Source organism: Rhinoraja longicauda, chromosome 8 (assembly GCF_053455715.1).
Source record: "Rhinoraja longicauda isolate Sanriku21f chromosome 8, sRhiLon1.1, whole genome shotgun sequence".
Classification (NCBI taxonomy): Eukaryota; Metazoa; Chordata; class Chondrichthyes; order Rajiformes; family Arhynchobatidae; genus Rhinoraja; species Rhinoraja longicauda.
Window position 1 is genome coordinate 31979407 of NC_135960.1, and position 26808 is coordinate 32006214.

At 42.2% G+C, this 26808-nt stretch overlaps 1 protein-coding gene across 1 annotated transcript in view; it reads right to left on the reverse strand.

The window, feature by feature from the left end:
* Positions 1-26808, reverse strand: part of ube2f (ubiquitin-conjugating enzyme E2F (putative)) — a 95137-nt gene that overhangs the window by 4812 nt on the left and 63517 nt on the right. Inside the window, exons 6-10 of the mRNA XM_078403548.1 lie at positions 23863-23930; positions 14585-14655; positions 12601-12658; positions 3926-3958; positions 1046-1108 (exon numbers count right to left, since the gene is read on the reverse strand). Coding sequence (XP_078259674.1) covers positions 1046-1108; positions 3926-3958; positions 12601-12658; positions 14585-14655; positions 23863-23930 — 293 coding nt within the window. The remainder of the gene's footprint in view (positions 1-1045; positions 1109-3925; positions 3959-12600; positions 12659-14584; positions 14656-23862; positions 23931-26808) is intronic.

The window sequence follows — 26808 nt, forward strand, 5'->3', positions numbered from 1 at the left end:
TCAAAGGAGATGGAGAAGCATTTCATTAAAATGATAAAGAGCATGACATTTAATTATTTGGAAGCATTAGAGAAAATGGGATTGTTCAACTTATAATAGATTAAAGGCAGGTTTGAAGAAATGCTCACATTCACAAATACTTTTAGAATAAATATTTAAGCTGCTCGATGTTGCAAAAGATCTATAAAATATTATAGGACTGAGAGTAGGGAACGTGGTTAATTTGATGATCTCACCGTAGAACTGCTGGCGCGATGGATCAATTTGATATTTCCTATAACACCCAATAGGTAAAATTATTATGGGGATAAAAGGTAGAAAGTAAAGCTCTTTTTCCCATCATGGGGCTGTCAAAGACAAGAGAGCATAGGTTTCAGGTTAAAATTGGTAGGTCTTTCATACAATGGGTGGTTGGAATCCAGAACAGCTGCCTGGAGGGTCGTGGGGACAGAGATTCATTCAACATTTACGAAGCAACTGGATGAGCACTAGAATCGTCGAGGCATTGATGACAATAGACCCAATGTCGGAAAATGGGCTTTGTGCAGGTTAGTACAGCGGGCAGAATGGATGCGGTGGGCTGAAGGATCTATTTTTGTGTTGTATCACTCGATTTCTGGACTATACAGTCTGCTCCAAAATCTCCCACTACTCCCACCATTTATGATCCCTCCACTGAAAGGCTCCATAATTCACCATGTTAAGTTTTCCCTCAAACCCACACACTCCCGTCTCATGTGCACATCCTTGTCCCATGGCCCCCGTATCTCTACAACCCTACAAGAGGCCTCACCTCTTGCCTCCAGCACCAACACTGCCCCAACTCCTGCAAACCACCTCCCACAAGCAGAATCCCCCTCCCGCATGAGCAGTATACACAGCCATGAACACGCAAAATACTGCCCACAGTTCAACCCCTGCCCATTGTAGCATTGCCCACGGCCCAGAAATCTGCGGTCATACAGCAACCCACAACCAGAGCCCACATGCGAACAGCTTGCTAATCATTCAGTATTGATGCCCATTATAACTCAGACCCACTTACCTTGTCACGCAGGTGTTGCTCTGCAGCTTCAATATTCAGGGGATCATCAAAGTTCAAGAGATCCTGAGATACAGGAAGAGAGGAATGTTCAGAGCCAGCAACTCACTAACTAATCAAACTGAAACCGAAACAGACAGAGACCAGTTCTCCAAAGCACAGGGGATGAGGAAGTAGTTGAGGCAGAGACTGTTTCCACTTGAAGGAAATTACCCGAAATTCGGGAAATTCTGGTTGACTTCAGGTAATTTTAGGGAAATAAAATAATTTCGGGAAATTTCCACATCCGGCCCGCAAAGAGGTCCAATCGGGCCCGGGGGATAATTTGGGGGGAAAATGACGCCGTCTCCCCGCGCGTGCGCAGTGGGCCCAGGATCCGTGCGTGCGCAGTTGGGGCAACAGTCACACATGCGCAGTAAGGGAAGGCTGAACCGCCTCGTGTATGGGTGAGTGGTGGGGCATCGCCGCCGCCCCATCGTTGCGAGGCTTCACCGCTGTCGACGCAGGAAGAACACATTCCAATGGAGAATGTCATAGGATTTTGTGCTGACACATGCAATGTTATGTTTGGAGTCCATCATTCAGTTTCTCAGCTGCTTCATAAACATCACCCCTGGAGCATGCCAATCAAATGCTCTTGTCATTTAATTAATCTGTGTGCGTCTCATGCTTCGTTGAAGCTACCAAAGTCACTGGAGGACTTGTGCAGTAACATTTACTCTCATTTCTGCATGTCCTCACAGAGGTGTGATGCTTTCAGAGAATTCCAGGATTTCTTTGACATAGACAATCATAATATCCTCAGGGCAGGACAAACCAGGTGGCTTTCAATTAAAATCTGCGTAGACTGAATACTAGAACAGTATGAAGCTCTAAAACTCTACTTCCAAGGAGTTGCAATTGAAGATCCTACACATACAAATGACTCAATCCTGAAGAGCCTGACCAATATGTTCACATTGGCATACCTTGTGTTTGTCATATAACCTTGGCAGACTCACTTCATTCAATAAACTCTTCCAGAGTGAGGCTCCTCTTCTGCATGTTCTCAAACATGACGTTTCACAGTTGTGGGTGAGTCTTCCATCAGATTTTATATTAGAATGTGTGACCCCTTAAAACTCAATGTGAATGATGAGGACATCACATACCACTATGTAAAGTGTACACTGGGGTAAAGGCCTCAAGCACAATTCAAAGTATTAGTGACAATGTTGGGGCAAACCACCCAGACATTACATTGTTCCAGAATCACTGCAAGCAGTTTCTCATGGAATATGTGAAACAGATCCAGCAATCTTTTCGGGAACTGGATTTCCTGAGATGCCTAGACCCAGCAGTAGCATATAATCTGACTACATCATCCCTGGCACCATTGTACCAAAAACTACCATACCGTGCATCAGTTCAAGATGTTGACACTGAATGGAGAACACACTGCATGCACCCCACTTTGAATGGCAGTTTGTCAGTACAGGAGTATTGGAGAGGAGTATTCACACAGAAAGATGCCTATGGAAACCAAGTGTGTTGCTGTCATTTCCTTTATCAAATGCTGCTGTTGAAAGGGTTTTCAGCCAACTCAAACTGATAAAGAATGGCCACAGGACAAATCTAAAACAAGAGAGCTTGCTTGGACTGCTGTTAGCAAAACTAACATTTCAGAAGAAAGGACAACAGCATGCTGCACAGTTGGATCCTTGCAAGGACATGCTCAAACTACATGCCAGGAGGCAGGGTAATGCAGATAATGCAGAGGCAGCTGAACTTCGCAGGAAATTCATGGCTGAGTTCTGCAAGTAAATTGGTAAGTTATGAAATGTATTATTTTTTCAGTTCAACAATCCAAAGTTAATTTCCCTGCACATGTACTGTACAGTAGCTGCACGTTGCATAAAGTGTCTGAACCAAAGACCAGTGACTGAAGTGAACATAGTCAATGACCGTTGTTGTATTGAGTTCTTTGTGACACTGTATTCCAGGCACACACTGCACTGAACACACAATATGCATACCATGCAGGTTAGGCTACATCATATATGTGCACAGTGCATAATGCCTTGCATAACACTATACAAGTGAGTAACAGAAGCAGGCAGATACTGTGTAGTTACATAGATCTGTTTTGCCTTGTTCTTCTTTGTGTTGTTAACGCGTGCCCGCGAAAGAAAAACAACAACAAATAGCACGCAGGAAGCATTTTTGACATTTTCAGGAAATACCATCAAATTCCAGGCAATTTGGGATTCTATTTAAGGATTATTTTTTTTTAAGGTGTGGAAGCACTGGGCGGAGACTATTGCAACGTTTAAGAAGCAATGGGACAGGAATAGAGGGGAAAAGGGCCAAACACAGGCAGGTAGGATAGAGTGGATGGGACATGTCGGTCGGTGTGGGCAACTTGAGCCGCACTGTATGACTATGGCTCTATGACACTGTTTGAGAAACTGATGCAGGCTTCAAGTATTTGCTCTCTGCTCCTTGTCAAGTTTGTTATTCTCATTTGCTATACATTCAGATGCAAAAAAATAGGGAAAATAACAGCTCTGCCAAATTTTGACTGAGATATCCTCACTAATCCAACATGTTTGCACGGATCAAGGATGGCGTGCAACAAGCTCCACTCCCAGCTCCACTCCAAGCTCAGTCTGTAGCTCACTCCCATGTGGTACTCTATATATAAAAACCATCCCAACTTTTGTTCATTTTCCCACCGTTACTACATTCCCAGATATCTTATTCTATTTTTAAACCACCAAATCACTTAATGAGATTTCAGCCTGTAGCTATCCATTATTCATCACATGAATAATTCAATGCAGAGGATACATTTACTTAAACATTTTTATAATTGGATGTTATTTTGATCAGTTTAATACTTACAGTAAATAAAGAATTCAATCCCCAGACCACATCCTGTAGGAGAAAAGATTGAGATGAAATACGTTGTCAAGTACCAACGCAACAAACCAATAAGATGATTGATGTAATAAGATGATTCACAATGTATTTACACAAGGATGTAGGAAATATGACCATTACCCCAGCATCTCTCACTCTTACTTTTATCACCACAGTATGTATACCATGCAGGTTAGGCTACATTATGCATATATAATTATATTATATTTTGAATACTGGCATTCAACCTGCCTCATCTTTTACACCCCTGCGCAAGGCTATTCATCATTCAATTCACTGTTGCGTGGGGTTGAACCTGGGATACGTCATTCTTCAGGAGCTGATGATACCAGTGATTAGTGAATGCCTGCTGACCACGAAGAAGTATCGACACTGGCACAGTCAGTTACATACAAATAAATAAATCTACTTTGCTACTGCAATGGTGGTGGGTAGCAGAGGGAATCCAAGATGGCAAACAGGAGGGAGATTGGTGCTGAAGGCAAGAGGCAGTTACAGAAAGAGCAAGTCAGAATGACAATAGGTGCAGGAGTAGGTCATTCAGCCCTTCGAGCCAGCACCGCCATTCAATGTGATCATGGCTGATCATTCACAATCAGTACCCCGTTCCTACCTTCTCCCCATATCCCCTGATTCTGCTATCATTAAGAGCTTTATCTAGCTCTCTCTTAAAAGCATCCAGAGAATTGGCTTCCACTGCCTTCAGAGGCAGAGAATTCCACAGATTTACAACTCTTTGACTGAAAAAGTTTTTCCTCATCTCCATTCTAAATGGTCCACCCCTTATTCTTAAACTGGCCCCTGGTTCTGGACTCCCCCAACATTGGGAACATGTTTCCTGCCTCTAACGTGTCCAATCCCTTAATAATCTTATATGTTTCAATAAGATCCCCTCTCCTCCTTCTAAATTCCAGTGTATACAAGCCTAGTCGCTCGAGACAAATACACAATGTTCTTGCACACCACAGGCATAATTTGTGAACTGTGCACATAATTACACCATTGACGCAGCATTCACAACACAAGCTCCCAAATGACTGTCACCTAGCATACATAGACTGGCATCGATTCCCTCACTGCCATCCGTACAACATGCAAACTGAGTCCGATGCATTAACAGGCATTCATAATGCACTCTCTCACGATAAATTGTTCCAAGGCACTTGACAGGAACATTATCAGATAAAAAGATGCATTCAGGCCTCTCTCTATTATCTTGGTAAAAACAGTGTGAAAATGGAAATCTTGTAAAAAGACCAAGGATTGATAGGAAATAGGGATTTAGGTTCCAGGTTCGCAGGATGACCTCCCTAGTTTATCCAAAACAGATATTTGAAAGAAAGGTTCTCTTTGGCCTCCATTTCCAAACATTATGGTGCAAACTAGCTCCAGATAGAGCTTCACCAACCAAATTAAACTCTGCAGCTCCCACCACCTCTGTATTTCTCAAATCAACCCTTGCTGGCCATAAAAGTAATGCTGTTGACAACAGTGTTTTTCCCCAAAGTTGGTAGAGTTTCCTGTTTTAAATAATCACATAATTACTTTGCTTTTTCTCTAATCACTGGTTTGGAGATGGTCTTGGCAGACAAAAGACACAGATCTTGCAACTGGTCTTCGTGATCATCTGCACAAAAAATTGGGAAAGTCGTGATCACTGACTTTTAGTCAATAGACAATAGGTGCAGGAATAGCCCATTTGGCCCTTCGAGCCAGCACCACCATTCAATGTGATCATGGCTGACCATTCTCAATCAGTACCCCGTTCCTGCCTTCTCCCCATACCCCCTGACTCCGCTATCCTTAAGAGCTCTATCTAGCTCTCTCTTGAAAGCATTCAGAGAACTGGCCTCCACTGCCTTCTGAGGCAGTGACATTTGGAGCACCAATTTTTAATTAACTGTTTAATAGTACCTTTGGAAGAAAGTGATGACAGGAGAAGTCATTACCCGAGGGGAGAATAACCAGTTTCAGTTGTGGTGATGTTTTCAACTCCAAATTTAGAGAAAAGAAATCAAGATTTAAAAAAGTTACAGATGAAAGATAGGAGAAGAAGACCTCATCCTTTATGTTTGGAGTTAGTAACAGTTATGGATGCAAAGAGATTTACTGGCCCCAGAATTCATTTAATACAAACAGATAAAACATAGAACTGTACAGTACTGGATAAGCCCCATCATCAGCCTACAATGTCTGTGCTGAACATGATGCCAAGATGAATAAATCTCATCTGCCTGCTCATGGACCATTTCCCTACATTACCATGTGATTCTCTGCATAACCATAGTCAGAGTGACAGTAAACTCAATTTCTCCTTGGACTGAAAACCCTTCATCTCTGGAATCAGTCCAGTGAACCTTTGTTTCACTTCCTCTATCGTGAGTACATCCTTTCTTTCATAGAGGCCAGAATCATAGACACAGTACTCCTGCAACCCATGGACACTCGGCCTTGCTGACTCCCATTATCAAAATAAAGGCTACCAATAATTCAATCACTCCACCACTGACATCCTCTCTTCTACTCAGAATTCCACCTAATCTAGTCTGATCAGCAAACATGGAAATATGACAGCCAGCTCAATCATTGATAATAGATTATATATAAGTGGGGCTGGAGCACCAATCCCTGTTACCGCATTAGTAACAGCCTATCCACGCGAGAAGGATCCCATTCTTTGCTTTCTGTTCAATAACCACCATTCGAACCATGTCCATGTATCACCTCCAATTTCACATTCTCTAACCAAGCTAACCAATCTCCTGAGTGGGACCTAATGAAAAGTCTTCCAATCTAAACCATAGGCTGTGGACTGGGAATGCAGCCGGAAGCCTTTATCGAGGTGCCGTGGTCTCGATGCCCTCCTGGATCACTGTTTAGAAGCCTGGGTCGGGGCGTCACGGGTAGAAGCCCGGGTCGGGCGAAGCGGCCGACGGAGTCCGTGGCTGAGGCCTGGGCCAGCATCAAGGAGGCGAAGTGGGGCTCTAACAGCGGTGAGGCCTCGACGGCGGCAGCAGTGAAGCCTCTCGGCGATGGGGCCTCGGCGGTGGTGAAGCCTCACGGAGGCGGTGATGCCTCATGGGTCGAACCGCGGTCGACGAGAGCGTGGAGGACCACCATGAGGGGAGAGGGGAAGAACAATGGAGGACCCGGTGTGGGGGGATCGCCGTGAGGGAGGTGGGGTGGGGGGGGGTGGGGGAGAACTGTTGGGGTGGGGACAAAGGACAATGGGGACCTGGTGTGAGGGAACTGTTGGTGTGGGGTGGGGACAAAAGGGGGAGCCGGAGTACTTTGCAACTTTGTCAGCGCCGTAGGTGGCTGCTATTCGTATACATTGTGTATGCAAGCAAAGAATCTCACTGTGCCTAGTCACATGCGACAATAAAGTAGTACTATTCCTAGATTCCCCCTTTCCTATTATACTCCATTTTTGATTCCTGGATTTTCACAACCACTGAGGCGTGGCTAACATCAATTGTTCCCCTTTTTCTCTCTCACCTGGCTTGGACAGTGGGTTCACATCTGCTCCCCTCAAGGGTAAAGGAGCAATTCTAGAATCTATAGAATACAAGATAATCCCTAAAGCGAATTCTCTCAAAATGTGCCTCATGGACCATTCATCAGCTTTCAAGCTCTTAAACCTCTGCAATGCTATTTTTTAACCAATATCTAATTATTTGAGCTCCATATTCTCACTAGATTCTTGGTTTCCTAATATATACAGCAGATATTGTACATCTTCCATGAAGACAAAAGCGGATTATTTGTTAAATGTATGTGGATTTCCTTTATTCTCCCTTTAAAATCCCCCACCCTGCAACCCTTTCTGTAGGGGCTCACAATGGCTCCATGTTGGCCCTTTTCCTTTAAAAATCTAATTTAAAAAATCTAAGTCTGTTTTTATTTTTATTTCCAAAATCCACTGATATTCAGTTCTGCCTTCCTCCATCATTTAAAAAAAAATTACTTTGCTTAGTTCTACAATGTTCCCAATGTTCAGACCTAACTGATAATTCTGGCAACTTTATAAGCCTTTTCTTTTGATTTCATGCTATCATTAATGTCTCAAATCAATCACAGACGAATCTTTTTTTCCTTTTGTTTGTGTGTCTTTAAGAATTTTTTTTGCAACTTGTATATTATTTCTTTGGCTGCCAACCAATGCCTGCCCAATTGTGATTTTGACTGCAGCCAACTCTACTGCTGTATCTACATAGTTTATTTCATTTAGATTTAAGACTATAGTTTTGCACTGCTTTTAAAACTGAATATAAAATGCAATATTACGGTCACTCTACTTCAAAGGCCCCTTGACAGGATTATCAATAAAAACCCTTATCATTGCACTGAACAAGATTTTTAAAGATTTAAGTAAAGATTCAGCTCGATAAAAGTGAAAACATTATCAAAGAATTCAAAGGCACAAGATGACACAAAGTTATCATGTTATGAGAAATTACTGATTTTTTCTTCTGTTGCAAATCAGTTTTAGGATATTCGAATGCGATACATTCGATAAAGCACATGATTCCGAGGCATTTAAAACTGGGCTCTGGTTTGTCAAACAGTGCTTTAGTAATTTACATCCGTCACACACTTGTGTGAGAATAGAGTTTCATGAGTTAATACTGTACTGCCGTCTATATTATTTAGCCTAGTATCCCTTCTGCCATGCATACCTTCTCCTTTACACCCTCTTCTGTGCTATCACATCCTTCCTATACCTTATTAAGGAGGAGAAAGCTATTTTGATGCTAGATTATTGTACAGGACATTAACTTAAAACTATGACAAGTCATCTGGCTGGTAAATTACAAAACGTGAAGTTTACACTCAAAGAAACAAAAATGATATAAACATAGCATTGAAAAACCTGTGGAAAGAAACCAATCTATTTAAGTTCTGGTATAAGAAACGTTACATTTCAGGAGTATACACTTCAACAGTACAGATAAAGGGTGTGTAACTAAAACATTAAACTGTCTGTGCTTTTTGACAACATTTATTGAATAGATGAGCATTCCCAGAACAGAGAAGCCATGTAAATACAAGCTTTGTGTTGAATGCTTAGCTGAAGATACCATTAGGATTCTTTCTCAGCAAGAAATAAAATTTAAAAAGGCATAAATATTTTCCAATGAAATCTATGAACTGCCTGCATTGGAATGGCTCAGTTATTTCAGGCACAGGATCATATATCATGACAGATGGTGCAATCAGCTCTGCATACTCCATACGAGTTGCTTAAACAGTGGGTCTAATTCCAGTCTGTTAAGCTTTTGTGCATGATCATTTGAAAATAAATGAAAAGTCAACAACCCTTATGCTCTCATCTGGCACATGACTCTGCCACAAACAACATTACACTTGCCTGTCAACTACGGTGCATGTCTATCACAAGTGCTCACAAAACATTGTGGCAAGAGTGACATGCCAAGGTGACATTCAGCATGAAGCTATTTTTAGGGACCATACAACAGTTTACCAATGACAACATCAAATATACCCCCTACATCTTTATCAAGTAATGCACTCAAAGATACAGGCGACGTTCCCACCAAAATTATATTTTCCAAATACCAGCCCAGATTCCAACAAGGGAATGGTCAGGGGCTTTTATTTTTATTGAGACAAAAAACAGTGGTCCAAAGGAATGGGTTTCTCATGTGTTTTTACAACATAGCCAGCTCAACATAGCCATAGCCAGCTCAACATAGCCATAGCCAGCTCTTACAACATAGACAGCACTTCACAATTTATATTGGTTTTCAGAGTAATGTCATTCTCTCACCTATCTCACTGTAACATATTTTCTCTCATTAATTCCCCTATGATTCTCCATCCACCCCCCTGCACGAGGGGCAATTTACAGTGGCCAATTAAGCTACCGATCAGCATGTCTGAGATGTGGAAGGAAACCAGATTCTCTGGGGGAAAACCCAAGGTGTCAAAGGGAAATGAACAAAGTCCACACAGACAGCAGCCAAGGCCAGGGCCAAATCCAGATTACTAGAGCTAAGGGGATAAGCTGCCAAGATCTGTTACAAGCTTGGCCAAAGAAGTGGAGTAAGAGAAGTTAATTAAATTTAGGAACCCATAAAGGACAGTGATGGGTGCACAGGACTTAAGAAGACAAGACTTAAGAAGAGTTATAAGGAGAGCAAAGTTTTAAATGAGTCAAAATTATCAATGATGTCAAGTGATAAGGCAGACATGAGAACAGTTGTACAGTTGAATCTAAATGCAGCAACGGCATGGACAAGAATAGCAATGACATTAGACGGTGGCAGGGGAAGAGGTGAGGGCTGTTAAGAAAGTGAATGGGAGTATAAAAGGTCAGAAGTTTAACTCAAGATTAGCCAGCATGCTAAAAGTGGAAACATTTTTGTTGAGCTTTGGGCAATGACCAAGAGGAGCGGAGAAGAACATTCATGAAGGGAAGGGAAAGCAAAAAAAACTGTCTCATCCAGGATTAGGGATAGGATTAACGATTTGGATCTGAGATGCAGAGCTAGGTGTTGTCAATGAACACTCAAGCCCAATGTTACATCTTTGAATGAAGTTGCCACAGTGCAGCATTCAGATAAAGAGAAGACCAAACCATGTTCCTTGGAGGGATCCAGATATATTGTTGCAAGCTCAGGGAAAGACAAAGTGGGCCGAAGGGCCTATTTCCACTTTATCACTATGACAAACGGCCATTGCTGGAGATGGCTTCTACCCTATTTGGAAATGAACGAATCATACAGAGTTGGACAGTGGCTGTGAGACAGAGTAGGTGTTTGACCAGTCAAGGCTTCAAAGGGGACAATGACAGGTCACAACATACGTCATTTGTAATTTTAGTTCAGTCATGTCAGTGTTCTGGGGAATGCCAGAAATTTGACAGGAGTTTTAGGGAAGATTAGAATGTAAATAGGAGGTGACACAATTTTCTTGATATTGGAATGAATATGGAGGTGATATGGTAGGAGGGCAGAGGAATCAAAGGTGAAATTTTGGGACTTGTCATTGTTGGTGAGTGGGATAATTGCAACCACTTTTTAAAGTTTAATGGTACTGCGGCCAAGAGTGCAGGCTGTGTGCTATTAAATTGATTCCTCAAACTCTGGAGATAAGGTAATCCATTAGCTGTATATTTAAGAATAAGCCAAGAAAGAAACTGTTCTCTCAGAAGGAGAAAATGTAACAGGAAACAAGACAGAACTAGACGGATAGTATGAGGGTCTGGGAAGAACAGTTGGTGTTGAGAAAAACTGGATCATTTGAAGATCAACAAACTGTAAGAACTGGGCACCTCAGGGATAACTGTTAGGGCCTCAGTTACTCATTTTTTTAATTGATTGCCTTTGACGAAGGGACAGAGTGTATTATATCCAAGTCTGTTGACAGGTGGGCAAATTAAACGCAAGAACTTAAGAGTCTGCAGAAGGATCTACAATGGATTATAAAGAATGGAAGATAATGAAGGGTAATAAGAAAATAACAGGATCATGCCGAACAATAGGAATAATAGAAAAGCAGAATAATATCAAATGGCGGAATGATAAATGCTTGTCTTCAGAACAACCTGGATGCCCTCCCATACAAAGCACTGGGATTTAGCTGCAGTCACAACAAACAACAAGGAAGAAAGATGAAATGTTTACCTTTATTGAAAGATCAAGTTCAAACGTTATGTGGCTACAACAGTACTGGGCCCTGATAAGTTCAGACTTGGTGTATTGTGTACAATTTTGGCCTACTCATTTGAAGGAGGACATATTTGCCTTGAAATCAGTGCAGACACACTTCACTAGGTGACTCTTGGAATCAGGGATTGAGCACATTGGCTAATTGTGAGAACATTGCGAGGATGACTTCTGCTGGTGAGAAAATCTAGAAGTAGGGAACATGGCGTTGATAAGGAATGACCCACTTCAGAGGTAGCAGAGAAGATATTTCCTCTCTCAGAAGGTTACAAATCTTTGGAAGTCCTTAACCCAGACAGCAGTGGATGTTGAGTCATTCAAGCATATTAACAACTGAGAGATTTTTGAGATGCGCCAGTTTCAAGCTATAAGAATATCAAGCAGGAAAGTGGAATCTGGGTCAACAATCTGCCAACTCTGACTTCTCATATAATTTATTGCATGCTTCTGATATTTATGATCCATGTAATATTTTTCATTTCATGCATTCGCTCAATGTGAATTTATAGCACAAATTCAGTAAATTTCTAACCATATCTTGTGTTTCCACTGATCGCCCCATTTCAGTCTTGTTAAGTCTGTAGTTGGCTTTTTTAGAGATATTATGACCACCCTACACCATGCAGTAATCCTGCAGGACACGATGTCTGGTAGTCTACTACTTGGGTACACATTATGTTTATCTGAAGTGGAATTTGGTCACTTCTAAAAGAACTACTGACCATCCAGCAATGTTAAGGTGGTTTGCACAAGACTCAGGTGAATTTTATTGTACAGGACTTTGTCCAGGATTGAACAAATTCCAATTTGACCAAAGGTGCACATAGTTCAACATTATCAGCTTGCTCAATAATCTCCGAGTAAATTTAATATATTTCATGTTTTACCTGCTGGAAATTCAGAGAGGAAGGGGGAAATAACTGTATTTCGCAATGAGAAGAATACCTTTAAGGTTCTTGTTGGCGCCCACCCTGTGCCATCAATCGAGTGTTCCCTCAACAAGCTGCAAAACACAGAAAAGGTTTCAGCAGGGAGAAGATGCAGCCAGAAGTTGGCATTTTATTACAGATTACAGAAAAACTTTATAACTGAATTCACTGCATTTAGATTTTGGAATGAACCTTAACTATTTCCAACACACCATGATACTTTGATCAGACATTAATGGAGCCAATTGCCTGAGGTTTTGTTTAATGCTGACAATCAAGTTTGTTTACAGGAATTAAAACGTATAGAAGCAAATGAATACAAGACACTGAACCCTTGAAAGAAATTGATTTGTTTGAAAGAGTTTAAACTATGTTATTCAGAACTGATTTATTTAAGACAAATAAGCCATAAGACTGCCAACTATAAACTTCCATGCATAATGATCATACAAAGAAAATCAGATGTTCCTGCCTACTACATAGAGGTCAAGTACCAATTACCGTAACAGAGTTGAAAGCTGCATCCATTAAACATGAATCAGCAGGGGAAATATAGTGCATTGTATTTATAGTAGGTGTGCCTGTTAGAAAGATTACAAACATGTGCCATTTTCTAACTTGCCTTCAAGAAACCCTGATGGTTAAATTGGATGTGATGAACCCATCTCATTCTGTCTGGAAATGTATCCATATCAGAACCACAGCCACTGACTGATAATTCCCACTATACTTCAGTTAGGATATTCTAGCCATGGAGGAAACTTACACAGATTCAATATGAGCAACAGGGTAAATTCTTTCAGGAGTATAGCCAGGGTGAACTTTAGGGTAGCGGAAAATTGTAAACCCCTTTTCGAAATGGCAGTTTGATGCAATCCACTGAGCGGCCAACACAGATTTTGTACTAAAAGAGACAAAGCAAGGTCAGGTACATGGAGATACAAGGACCTGAAGATGCTGGTTTACAAAAAAAGACACAGTGCTGGAGTAATTCAGGGGATCAGGCAGCATCTCTTGAGAACATGGATGGGTGACATTTCAGATCCAGAATGACATTTGGAAGAAGGGTCTCGATCCAAAATGTCACCCATTCCTTTTCTCCAGAGATACTGCCTGAGCCACTGAGTTACTCCAGCATTTTGTGTCTATTTTCGGGTCAGGACCCCTTCTTCAAACTGATTGTAATGGGGGGGAGGGTGGCTGGATGAGGGGCAGGGTAACAGGTGGTTACAGATGAGGTGGCTTTTGATGGGCAGATGGTGGACAAAGGCCAAAGGTGAAATATGGGGAGGGGAGAATTAGGTATGAATCCAGATGGGGCACATGGAGGGGCAGGGGAGAGCGTTTTCTCCACTGCCAGTGAGGCCGCACGCAAATTGGAGGAACAACACCCTATATCCTGCTTGGCTAGCTTACAAGGTGAATTCTCAAATTTTTGATAACCACAAAACATTCCCTCTATCCCCTTCATACCTCAAATCCCCCCCTTTCCCCTGTGCCCCACCAGGACTGGCCCTTATTTCTCCACCCTTCCCTTCCACCTACATTTCTTCCACTAGCTTCACAAATTCTTGAGTAAATGACATAGAAATGTTACCTCCGGACAGCTAATTATATTCTCTTTCTTCTCATGAAGCAAAGCTGCCATTACGCGGTTCTTTTCAGACTCAATGGCTTTAAATTCATTAACAATGGTTAACGTGACAAAGACAATTAAAGTTTGAAGCAATATGGTGTCTGTTTATGCTGCGTGTTCCCTCCATTTGGATTTTTTTTTCTCCACAATCTACAATCCTAAATCTGACGTCAACAATAACTGTTCAAGTTAAAAGTTTCAAAGTATTGCTATGCATCTGAGCACTGCTGCTTACCCATACACAAACCTAACAGCTCAAGTATCAATTAATCAAGAAGTATCTGTATTTGGCCATCTAAAATATGTATAGAACATGACAGGTATTTGCAACTGATAAAACCTGACCAGCAAACAAAAGTCATACCTTAAACAAATTTCTCCAGTCTCAGTAATATTGGGGTGCCAAATTCTGGTTAAACATTTTACCTTGGGAGGCTGAAGAAGAAGGAAAAAATAGATTAGCTATTAAAAATTGTTAGCATCACACTGAATGGCGTTCTGCCATCTTGAAGGTGAAATGGAGGAAAAAGTCAGTTGTATTCATGGAATACTACTCCGGGAAAATCCATAAAATGGCAAGCGATTTAACAGCCGTAGATCATCAAAGTTTTGCGTTTAGGGATTAGTCAGAAAATTCAATAAACCAGCATATGCAACCCATTGAATTCAAAAGGGTACTTGACTAATCAAGAATAAACAGTGGTGCAGCAGGAGTGTTGTTGCCTTGCAGCACCAAAGATCGGGTTCGATCCCAACTACGAGTGCTGTCTGTATGGAGTTTGTACGTTCTCCCCGTGACCGCATGGGTTTTCTCCAAGATCTTCAGTTTCCTCTCACATTCCAAAGACGTACAAGTTCGTAGGTTAATTGGCCTGGTATAAAAGTAAATTGTCCCTCGTGTGTGTCAGATAGTGTTAGTGTGCGGGGAACGCTGGTCGGCCCGGACTCGGTGGGCTGAAGGGCATGTTTCAGCTCTGTATCTCTAAACTAAACTAAACTAAAATAAGACAAGCCAAGGAATATAATGAATGCATGGAGTATTGCTTGATAAAATAATAATGGTGTCAGCTATGAGTAACCGGAGCCTCCGCTGTACTGCACACCAGTCTCCTTGAAGCTCAACCACATGGCTGTTCTGGGACAAGCCTGTTTCACATCTGATTCCTGATATTAATAACAGGAAGTCAAGACTCAAGAGTGTTTACTTGTCATATGTACTGGCAACGGAACAATGAAATTCTTACATTCTGCAGTTTCACAGCCCTTCAATGCAATAACACACAAACATTTGGATTCACAGTGGCAGAGTTGATGCCTTACAGCGCTAGAGATCCGGGTGCTGTCTGTATGGAGTTTGCATGTTCTCTCCGGTTTCCTCGCACTCCAAAAGACATACCGGTCTGGAGGTTAATTGGTTTTGGTAAAATAGTAAATTGTCCCGAGTGTGTAGATAGTGCGAGTGTACGGGGTAATCGCTGTTTGGTGCAGACTCGGTGGGCGCTGTACCTTTCAAGTCTAAATAAATGAATTACAGTAATAATAGGTAATCAAACCATAATGGCGCAAAACCAAAATACATAATGCAACCCAAACAGTTGCTGAGGTAGTCATTATTGTGCAATATTCAAAAGACTGATGGTTACTGGGAAGAAGCTAATCTTGAATGTGTTTTCAAGCTCCTCCAGTTTCTTCCTGATGAAAGCAGTGAGATGAGAGCATTGATCGGGCTGAAGCTGATAGGTTGTGGACCCAAGGATGTGCCTGAAAAGCAGCAAGTGAAATAAGACGTGGGCGCACAGACCAAGATGTATGACCATAATAAGGTGAGGGAAGAGGTTGAGCTCCAACGGTCATACCAACAGATGGTCGGTCCTCGACAGAACGGAATGTGAGCTGGCCTGTGACCTAGGAGTTAGATTGAAACCTACAGCAAACCTACACTGATGAGCCAAAACATTATGACCGCCTGCCTAATATGCTGTTGGTCCTCCGTGTGCTGCCAAAACAGGGCCGGCCCACCGAGGCATGGACTCGACAAGACCCCTAAAGGTGTCCTGTGGTATCTGGCACCAAAACATTAGCAGCAGATCCTTCAAGTCCTGCAAGTTGCGAGGTGGAACCGCCGTGGATCGGACTTGTCGATCCAACACAACCCACAGATGCTCAATCGGATTGAGATCTGGAGAATTTGGATGCCAGGGCAACACCGTGAACACTTCATCATGTTCCTCAAAGGTGTGCAGTGTGGCAGGGCTCATTATCCTGCTGAAAGAGGCCACTGCCATCAAGGAATACCATTGCCATGAAGGGGTGTACCTGGTCTGCAACGATGTTTAGGTAGGTGACATGTGTCAAATTGACGTCCACATGAATGGCCGGACCCAGGAATTCCCAGCAGAACATCGCCCAGAGCATCCCACAGTGCATCCTGGTGCCATCACTGCCCTCTCGCATCGATGAGCCTTGGGCGCCCAACACCCTGTCGCCGGTTTGTCCCTCCTCGGACCACTGTCGGTAGGTACTCCCCACTGCTGACTGGGAGCACCCCACAAGCCTTGCCGTTTCAGAGATGCTCTGACATAACAATTTGGCTCATGTCAAAGTCGCTCAGGACTTTACTCCTGCCCATTTCTCCTGCATCCAACACATAAACTTCAAGAACTGACTGTTCACTTGCTGCCTAATATATCAAACCCCTTGACAGGTGCCATTGTAACAAGATATTCAATGTTATTCACTTCACCTGTCAGTGGTCATAACCTTTTGGCTCAGCGGTGTATATTAGTCAGTAGCAGGCGGCAGAAGCATCGTCTCCGGAGAACCACCTAGTGAAGATAAAGAAAGAGCCTAGCAACTGCTAGAGAAAGGTCACAATAGTTTCATGTCTCAAAGGTCGCAAGCTAGGCCAGCTTGACTTTGGGAAATTATTATGTATGTGCGATCTCTAATAATTTACCCTAAGCGAAAGAAGTTTGTGTATGAGTACAAGTAAAGAGAGAACTGCAGCTCTCTATCATTGTTGCCATCGACTGTATCAAGAGGTTACCATCCTGGAGACTAAGAGTGCTAGGCGTTTGAGGCAAGAACATGGCCAAAGTGGTTTGGGTCTTTGATGATATTGGATGCCTTGGAGGCAGCATCTCCTATAGATCCCTTCAATGATGAGGAAGTCCGTACCCATGATAGACCAGGCAATATCTACCACTTTCTGCAGCCTTCTTTGTTTCTGGTCATCCACACTACGAACCATGCCTTTTTGCAACCAGTAAGGAAATAGAAGTTTTATGAACTTTCTTTGTGATTGCATCAAAATGCAGGGCACAGAACAAATTTTCAGATATACATGTCCAAAAAAATGAAGCTCTTAACTCTGCACCACCTTCCTGCCGATGAAGATAGCTTCGTGAATCGCTGGTTATCTCCCCCTGAAGTCCACAATCAGCTCCTTGGTCTTACTAATGCTGACAACAAGTTTGTTGTTCTTGCACCATCCAATCAGTTTATCAAACTCCCTCCTATACCCTGACTCATTATTAACCACCATTTGTCCAACAATGGTGGTATCATCCGTGAATTTAAAGATGGTGTTAGAGCTGTGCCTGGCTAGAAAATCCTGGGTATAGAAAGAGTAGGGGACTCGGCACACAGCCTAAAGGTGCTCCTGCGTTGATAGTTATCAAAGAGGAAGTGTTGCCCATTTGTACTGAGTGTGGTCTGTCGATGTGGAAGCTCCTCAAGCTGAGATAACGTATAGTTTGGTATGCTTCTTATGATCTGCTAGCCTCTCCATCACCAGGGACCTTTGATTTGATGACTCTACGTGGTATTTAAGTGAGAAGTATAAATAGGCCTATTTATCAGATCGTTCTAGGTGTTAATAATCTCACAGAACGTTTTCCAGAAAATGTCATTCAGACCCCATCCCCCCACCAAAATGCAGTGAGGCAATTCTATTCAGATATGAATACAGTGATCATACAAATGCTGCTAATATCTACAAATCATAGCTCTACATTTTCTCAGGAGTAACTATTGCTAGATTAACAACAACTACCTGTCACTTCCGGATCTTTCCCGGAATCACAATGCAGAATAATTTCTTGACCCTTCTCTACATCTCAGACCAGAATCACCCACATCTTTCCCAAAATCACAATCTGGTCAGCCCTACATTCTCCTATATCACAATCCAAAGTCACCCCTTAATCATTCTCCACCACAATCTAGAGTTCCTACCAGATCCTTCTCTGGATTATGATACAGTCAGTCTCACATCTTTCCCATGTCCTGATGTAGAGTCGCTTCCAAACTTTGCACAGATCACTGCCCCATCCCTTTTCCACATCCCTCTCAATCTTCATGTTTCTTAGTTCCCTCACCTCATTACAATCTGAAGTATTATAATTAGGTAATTGTCCCATAGAAGAAGGACCCAACAAGGAGAAGATGTGCATTGTCAAACTCCGGGCCCAACTCACAATCAGGAAACTAGTCTTGGGCTTGGTTTGATTAGTTCTAACTGCAGGTTTATTCTGAAGAACTGGTCTACCCTAAGTCTGAAACCCAATCAATAGATAGGCTAGGAACATACCAGATGTGATTGTAAAATTGAAAGCTATTCTCAACCTGGTGTCAGAATTATTTCTGAACTGTCAGTTTACTGGGCTTGGCAAATTATCTTTTTCTGAATGAAGGGCCCCGATCCAAATAGTCACCTATCATTGCTCTCCAGACATGCTGCTTGGCCCGCTGAGTTATTCCAGCATTTTGTGTCTTTCCTTGGACTGAATAAACCTGGTCACAGATTTCTATCACTGTTGTTCCTTGCATGAGAATTTGCAATAAAATCTTCAACCTGCACCCATACACATACATAATTTATTCTCAGTGGTGTTTCCATAGCTTGGGTAGAGTACATAGGGTGCTGAAAATAACTATAAACTTTGCTGAACATGCTACCTGACCTCTCAAGCCCTGTCATATTAGATGAAGTTTACAGTATCACAGTGTACACTCAATCTGGAGACCAAGAATTTAAATGCCACCGTTAAAATGTGTGGAATTCAATACAACAGATTTAATAAATCGTGTGGTGGTGTGAAAATAAATCAGGATGGAAATATGATTCATTCCTCAGTCTTTCAGATCCCACATCTTACTCACATTCTGTCCTAATATCCTCCTCCACAATCTTTTTTTTCACTGCTTCACACCTGGAATTGACGACCATCTATCTCTACTCCCAGGTCCGGACTGACACAGGAGACCGCCAGTATAAAGAGAACGGCGGGGGTCGTGGTAAGACATGAGCTAGAGGTGAGACAGAGGCGAGAGGTGACTGGTGGTCAGAGCGGTGAAAGAAAAGAGGCAGGTTGAGCCAGGTAAGGGAGGAGAAGTGGTGGAGTTGGGAGATAGAGGCAGACGATAGATGGAGGTGGACTAAAGGGAAAAAAAACTAGGTAGATGGAGTCTGTGGATGAACTGTGTGTGCAGGGAATGGATGGAAGCATGGTGGGGAGGACAAGAAAAAGAAGCGAGGAGCTGGGAGGATTTAAAAAAATGGGAGGACCGAAGGAGGATGGGATGGAGAGACAGGGGTGGGTGAATGGAGAAACAGGCTGTGGGGAGGGGGGAGGGGGTTTACGTAAAATTGGAAAATTGAATGTTCATGTCATTTGATTGAGACTACTCTGGCAGCATATGAGATGCTATTCCTCTAGTTTGCGATGGGCTTCACCCTGGATGAGTGGTGAGGGAGACGGTGTAAGAACAAGTGGGCCAAACAGTTTTCTTTTGCATATTGCACTTCATACAGTTGCATGGGAATGCGCCACAGATCAAGGAGGGGTTAAGGCTGGGTGGAGAGGAATGAATGGACTGGGGAGTCCCGGAGGGAATAGTCCTGGTCGAAGGTGGAAAGGGTGGGGAGGAGAAGACATGGTACATTAAATTCCAAAGCATTTGTTTATAAAAGTTTATAAATGCATTTCTATCTGAACCATCCTTTTAAAGGTTTAATAATTTGCTTTGCCTAAAATGCATCCTCAATTTTTAAAAGCATTTCATTTGGAATTGTTGTCTGTACTCTGCCATAGACATGTTCAAGCTAATCTATTGATTGAGAAGAGATTTATTCTAATCCAATAAAATACACTGGTTGAGACATTTTGCAGAAAGAGAAATGCATTGCACTTTTCACCGCCACCTCCTAGTAGGGCAAGCTTCTGATCCCAGAGAGCACGTCACCAAATAATAGGTAATTACATCAGTCTTCAACAAGACTAACTGCAAGGACACTCCTGACAATTCTCTCAGCAGGACAAAACCCTGCTAACACAACATTGGCAGATTTTGGACTTCAGCTGTAGTCTTTGAAAGGCAAGTTTCCTATCTATTCTTAGGCAGAAAAACTACCAACACTGGATTAAAAATAAAATCAATAAAACCAGAACATGTTAATACACAGAAACAGGCTTTTCAACTCACCATATCCCTACATATCTCACATCAGTCTGAAGAACGGTCTCGACCCGAAACGTCACCCATTCCTTCTCTCCTGAGATGCTGCCTGACCTGCTGAGTTACTCCAGCATTTTGTGAATAAATACCTTCGATTTGTACCAGCATCTGCAGTCATTTTCTTATATCCCTACGAAACATCAATTACCTATCTATACTAACCCCATTTACCAGCACTTTATACATGGCCTTCTATTTCTTGAATACTCAAAATGTTTGCCTAGATACTAGTTATGTGGTCAGCTGCAACTCACTAAATGGCCTACTCATCTTGGAGTTGAAGGGCTGTGGGTTCATGTCCGACTCTAGAGTTGAACACATGGTTTGGGTCAACTTCAGATTGGTCCCAAGGCAGAAGTGGAGCAGAGACAAGACACGAGGCAAAGGCTGTGGACGCCAACAGGATTAACAAACTCATCAGGAAGGCTGACTTGGTCCTGGGGGTGGAGTTAGATTCATGGGAGGTGGTCTTGGAGGGGAGGATGCTCCTCAAACTGTGGAGATCTTGGAAAATAGAGCTCACCCCCTCCATGACACGCTGGTCAACCTGAGAAGCACCTTCAGCAACAGACTGGTTCCAAGAAAATTGCAGTTCATGTACCTGTGTTTTATGACTGTTGGTAGATCAATTCTCCTCCTGCAATAAATAATGTTCCATCGTATCGTATTAAGCCAAATGATATCCCGTCTGCCCTCTCAGGGAATGAAAAAAATCCCAAGACTATTTAAAGGAGAGAGGGGCAGAATCTTGGCTAATATCCCTCAACAAATACAGCAAAGTTGACCTAGTCACATTCACCCTTTTATTTTAATTCCCTTGAACTACACAGGACAAGGTTTGCAGAATAAAAGAAGACTTGCATTTCCCTAGTGCTAGGTTTACCCAAGGCACCAATTTCCATTTCGACTATTTTCAGTCGTTGTTCTTAGAATTTCTAGCAGCTACCCAATGCTGAGCTGTCACAATCTTGATGCTTCCAAGATGGCACCCAACCCAGGCGACAATTTGCATGCTAGCAACAATAGCAGATCTATAATCACATATTACAATTGCTCATATTATAATTGCCGAGAAATACGTGAATTTTAATCTGACTGCAATCATAATATGATCAAGGTACAAAGCATTGGAGGAATGCGAGTTGTAATGAGGATCCTAAAAAGTCGATTAAGCATGTTGTAAAGTTGTCAAATCGAGTTATGTTATGCAAGAAAAGCATACTTTTTTTATAATGGTGAGAAAATAGTTTACAGAAAATGTCATTGGCGCCATGGGATTTACTGCAGTGGGCTTGGTGTACAAACGTAATGCAGTCTTGCTATGATTGCACTGAGACCTGTTTTGTACTGCAATGTGCAGCTTTCGTCTTTGTGTCTAAGAGGACAAAATTGCCCTGGAGTCAGTGGAATGATAATACTGTAATGTATTCACAACACCGATTCCTGAGATGAGAATGTTGTACTATGAAGAGAGCCCTCTGGTTGGACAGCTTGATAACAGAGGACATATTCTCAGGATAGTGAGCAACCATTAAGGACTTGAGATGAAAAGAGATTGTTTTTACTACCTTAGAGGGAAAATAACGCTGTCAGAGAGTACATTCAAGGGTATTGAGTATAGATAGAGGTTGGGATATTATTCTTCATTCAAAATGTACATGTATACATGACGTTGGTGAGGTCACATTTGGAGTACTGTGTTCAGTTTTGGTCACTCTGCTATAGGGAGGATGCCGTTAAGCTGGTAAGAGTGCAGGGAAGATTTATGAGGATGCTGCAAGGACTTGAGGGCCAGAGTTATTGGGTGAGGTTGGGCAGACTAGGACCTGTTTTCATGCTATTTGACTCTATGACTCTGAGATTGGAGAGCAATGTGGAACTCTCTTCTGCAAACAGCAATTGAGAGATTTTTAGTGCCCAGATATTTGTTGGAGAGCAAATACTCGGACACTGTTATAGGAAAGATGCTGTTAAGCTGGAAAGGGTGCAGAGAAGATTTTGAAGGATGCTGCCAGAATATGAAGGGCTGAGCTATTGGAAATGGTTAAGAGGTTAGGAGGTTATTCCTTGGAGCGCAGGAGGATGAGGGACGATCGTATAGAGGCGTATAAGATCATGAGAGAAATAGATAGGGTAAATGTACTGAGTCTTTTACCTAGAATAGGGGAATCGAGAACCAGAAGACATAGCTTTAAGCTGAGGGAGGAAAAAAAAGATTTAATAGGAACCTGAGGGACATGTTTTATTTACACAATGGTGGATAGGTATATGGAATGAACTGCCAGAGGAGATAGTTGAGGCAGGTACTATCACAACGTTTAAAAAGCATTTGGACAGGTACAAGGGTAGGTTAGGTTTAGAAGGATATGGGCCAAACACAGTCATGTGGCACTGAGTTGGTGAGAATGGGCAAGTTGGGTCGAAGGGCCCGTCTCCACGCTACGACTCTGGTTTTCCATCCTCGGATAAGGTCAGCACAGCACACAGTATTCCAAATGCAATCTCACTGAAATACAGTACAACAGCAGCAGTCATTGTTGCTTTCATACTCCAATCAAGTTGACGTTGCTAGCTGATAAAAAACTTCTTTCCTGATAGTTTATGAAACCTGCATGCTTGTCATTTCTGTATGAGGATACCCAAACGCTTTTGGCTGCTCACTTTGTCTGATATATCATCTTTAAAATAGTTTTTCTTTTTCAAACTTCCAACTTAAATTGATATTTTCACATAAACCCACATAATAATCCAACTATAGCTTTCGTGCTTAGTCATTTAATAAAGCAATATCCCTTTACAGCATTTTTGCACTTTCCTCGACCTTTTCCTAACTATTTTGCTTTTAGATCTAATGGGAAAAATACATCAAAAGTGCTAACCATCATCTTTATTCAGTCTCATCAAACACAGGCCAGAGACTTGTGGTAACTTACTATGCTTCTCATTCTTGGTTTGACCTGTCCTAAGACACTGAAATGGTTGCTTGTTCTAACTGCCAACATTATGCACATAATCTCATAAAAATAGTAGAAATAGGAATCATTTCCCTGATTACCTTGTGCTTTGCCCTCCTGGCACTGCAATAATTTGCAGAGTAAAAGTCTGCAAAACCCTTCAACTCACCACCATGTTGTAGGCTTCTGGGACATCCGTTTCAAACTGGAACTTGCCGCCCTGGTAATACCCTTCATCTGTGGACAGAACAGGAAATAGGTACAAGTGAAACACTTTGGCAAAGGATACATGCACTTCCCCAAAGTTTTATTCCAGACAGACACAAATACACACCTGCTGGATGCAACACTTTCAAAATTTCCTTCAACTACAGCTCTAACTTTCCCATAAGTATCTTGACTCAATTCCATAAGCAACTGATCTGGTCCAGCCTAATCTCACCCCTAAATTACAAGAACTCTCAAAGACCACATATCAACTAAAAAATAACAGGATTTCAGGTCCTTGTTACATTGACAAAAATTTAAAAAACATGGCTCAGAAAAGTTTCTGTCATGAATTCATGAATTGATTGCTCACTTCCCAGAAGAAAAGGGCAACATCAGAGATAACCATGACAATCTTCATCACGGGAGTCTTCAACAATAGACATTCAGAAGGCCTTTGATAAGGTCCCACACGGGAGATTCGTGAGCAAAATTAGAGCACATGGTATTGGGCGTAGGGTGTTGACATGGATAGAAAATCGGTTGGCAGACAGGAAGCAAAGAGTAGGAGTAAACGGGTCCTTTTCAGAATGGCAGGCAGTGGCGAGTGGAGTGCCGCAAGGCTCGGTGTTGGGGCCGCAACTGTTTACCATATATATTAATGATTTGGATGAGGGAATTAGAAGCAACACTAGCAAGTTTGCAGATGACACAAAGCTGGATGGCAGTGTGAACTGCGAAGAGGATGTTAGGAGGTTGCAGGGTGACCTGGACAGGTTGAGTGAGAGGGCAGATGCATGGCAGATGCAGTATAATATAGATAAATGAGAGGTTATCCACTTTGGCGGCAAAAACAAGGAGGCAGATTATTATCTCAATGGTGTTAGGTTAAGTAAGGGGGAAGTGCAGCGAGACCTGGGTGTCCTTGTACACCAGTCACTGAAAGTTGGCGTGCAGGTACAGCAGGCAATGAAGAATGCGAATGGCATGTTGGCCTTCATAACGAGAAGATTTCAGTATACAGTGCATTCAGAAAGTATTCAGACCCCTTCACTTTTTCCACATTTTGCTACGTTACAGCCTTATTTTTAAATGGATTCAATTCATTTTTTTAATCATCAATCTACACACTATACCCCATAATTTTAAAATAAGAAGACAGGTGTTTAGAAATTTTTGCAAAGTAATTAAAAAGAAATAACTGAAATATTACATTTACATAAATATTCAGACCCTTTGCTATGATACTCAAAATTGAGCTTATGTTCATCCTGTTTCCGTCGATTATCCTTGAGATGTTTCTACAACTTGATAGCAGTCCACCAGTGGTAAATTCAATTGATTGGACATGATTTGGAAAAGCACACACCTGTCTATATTTGACAGGTGACAATTGACAGTGCATGTCAGAGTAAAAACCAAGCCATGAAGACGAATGAATTGGCCATAGGCCTCCGAGATAGGATTGTGTCGAGACACAGATCTGGGGCAGGATCTAAAACAATTTCTGCAGCATTGCAGGTCCCGAAGAGCACAGTGGCCTCCGTTATTCTTAAATGGAAGAACTTTGGAACCACCAGGACTCTTCATTGAGCTGGCCTCCCGGCCAAACTGAGCAATCGGGGGAGAAGGGCCTTGGTCAGGGAGGTGACCAAGAACCCGATGGTCACTCTGACAGAGCTCCAGAGTTCCTCTGTGAAGATGGGAGAACCTTCCAGAAGGACAACTATATCTGCAGCACTCCACCAATCAGACCAATATTGTAGAGTGGCCAGACGGAAGCCACACCTCAGTAAAAGGCACATGACAGCCCGCTCGGAGATTGTCAAAAGGCACCTAAAGGACCCTCAAACCATGAGAAACAAGATTCTCTGGTCTGATGAAACCAAGATTGAACTCTTTGGCCTGAATGTCAAACGGCACCACTCATCACCTGGCCAATACCATACCTATGGTGAAGCATGGTGGTGGCAGCATCATGCTGTGATGATGTTTTTCAGTGGCAGGAACTGGGAGACTAGTCAGGATCGAGGGAAAGATGAACGGAGCAAAGTACAGAGAGATACTTTATGAAAACCTGCTCCAGAGCGTTCTCGACCTCAGACTAGGGTGGAGGTTAACCCTTCAACAAGACAATGACCCTTAGCATACAGCCAAGACAATGCAGGAGTGGCTTCATGACAAGTCAGTAAATGTCCTTGAGTGGCCCAGCCAGAGTCCGGACTTGAACCCCAATCGAAAATCTCTGGAGGGACCTGAAAATAGCTGTGCATCGACGCTCCCCATCCAACCCGAGAGCTTGAGAGGATCTGCAGAGAAGTATGGGAGAAATTACCCAAATACAGGTGTGCCAAGCCTGTAGCGTCACACCCAGGAAAACTTGAGGCTGTAATCGCTGCCAAAGGTGCCTCAACAAAGTACTGAGTAAAGGGTCTGAATACTTATGTAAATGTGATATTTCAGTTATTTCTTTTTAATTACTTTGCAAAAATTTCTAAACACCTATTTTCACTTTTTTTATTAAGGGGTATTGTGTGTAGATTGATGATTAAAAAAAAGAATTTAATCCATTTTAAAATAAGACTGTAACATAGCAAAATGTGGAAAAAGTGAAGGGGTTTGAATACTTTCTGAATGCACTGTAGGAGTAAAGAGGTTCTTCTGCCGTTGTATAGGGCCCTGGTAAGACCACATCTGGAGTATTGTGTACAGTTTTGGTCTCCTAATTTGAGGAAGGACATCCTTGTAATTGAGGCAGTGCAGCATATGTTCACGAGATTGATCCCTGGGATGGCGGGACTGTCATACGAGGTAAGATTGAAAAGACTAGGCTTGTATTCAGGATGAGAGGGGATCTTATAGAGATATATAAAATTATAAAAGGACTGGACAAGCTAGATGCAGGAAA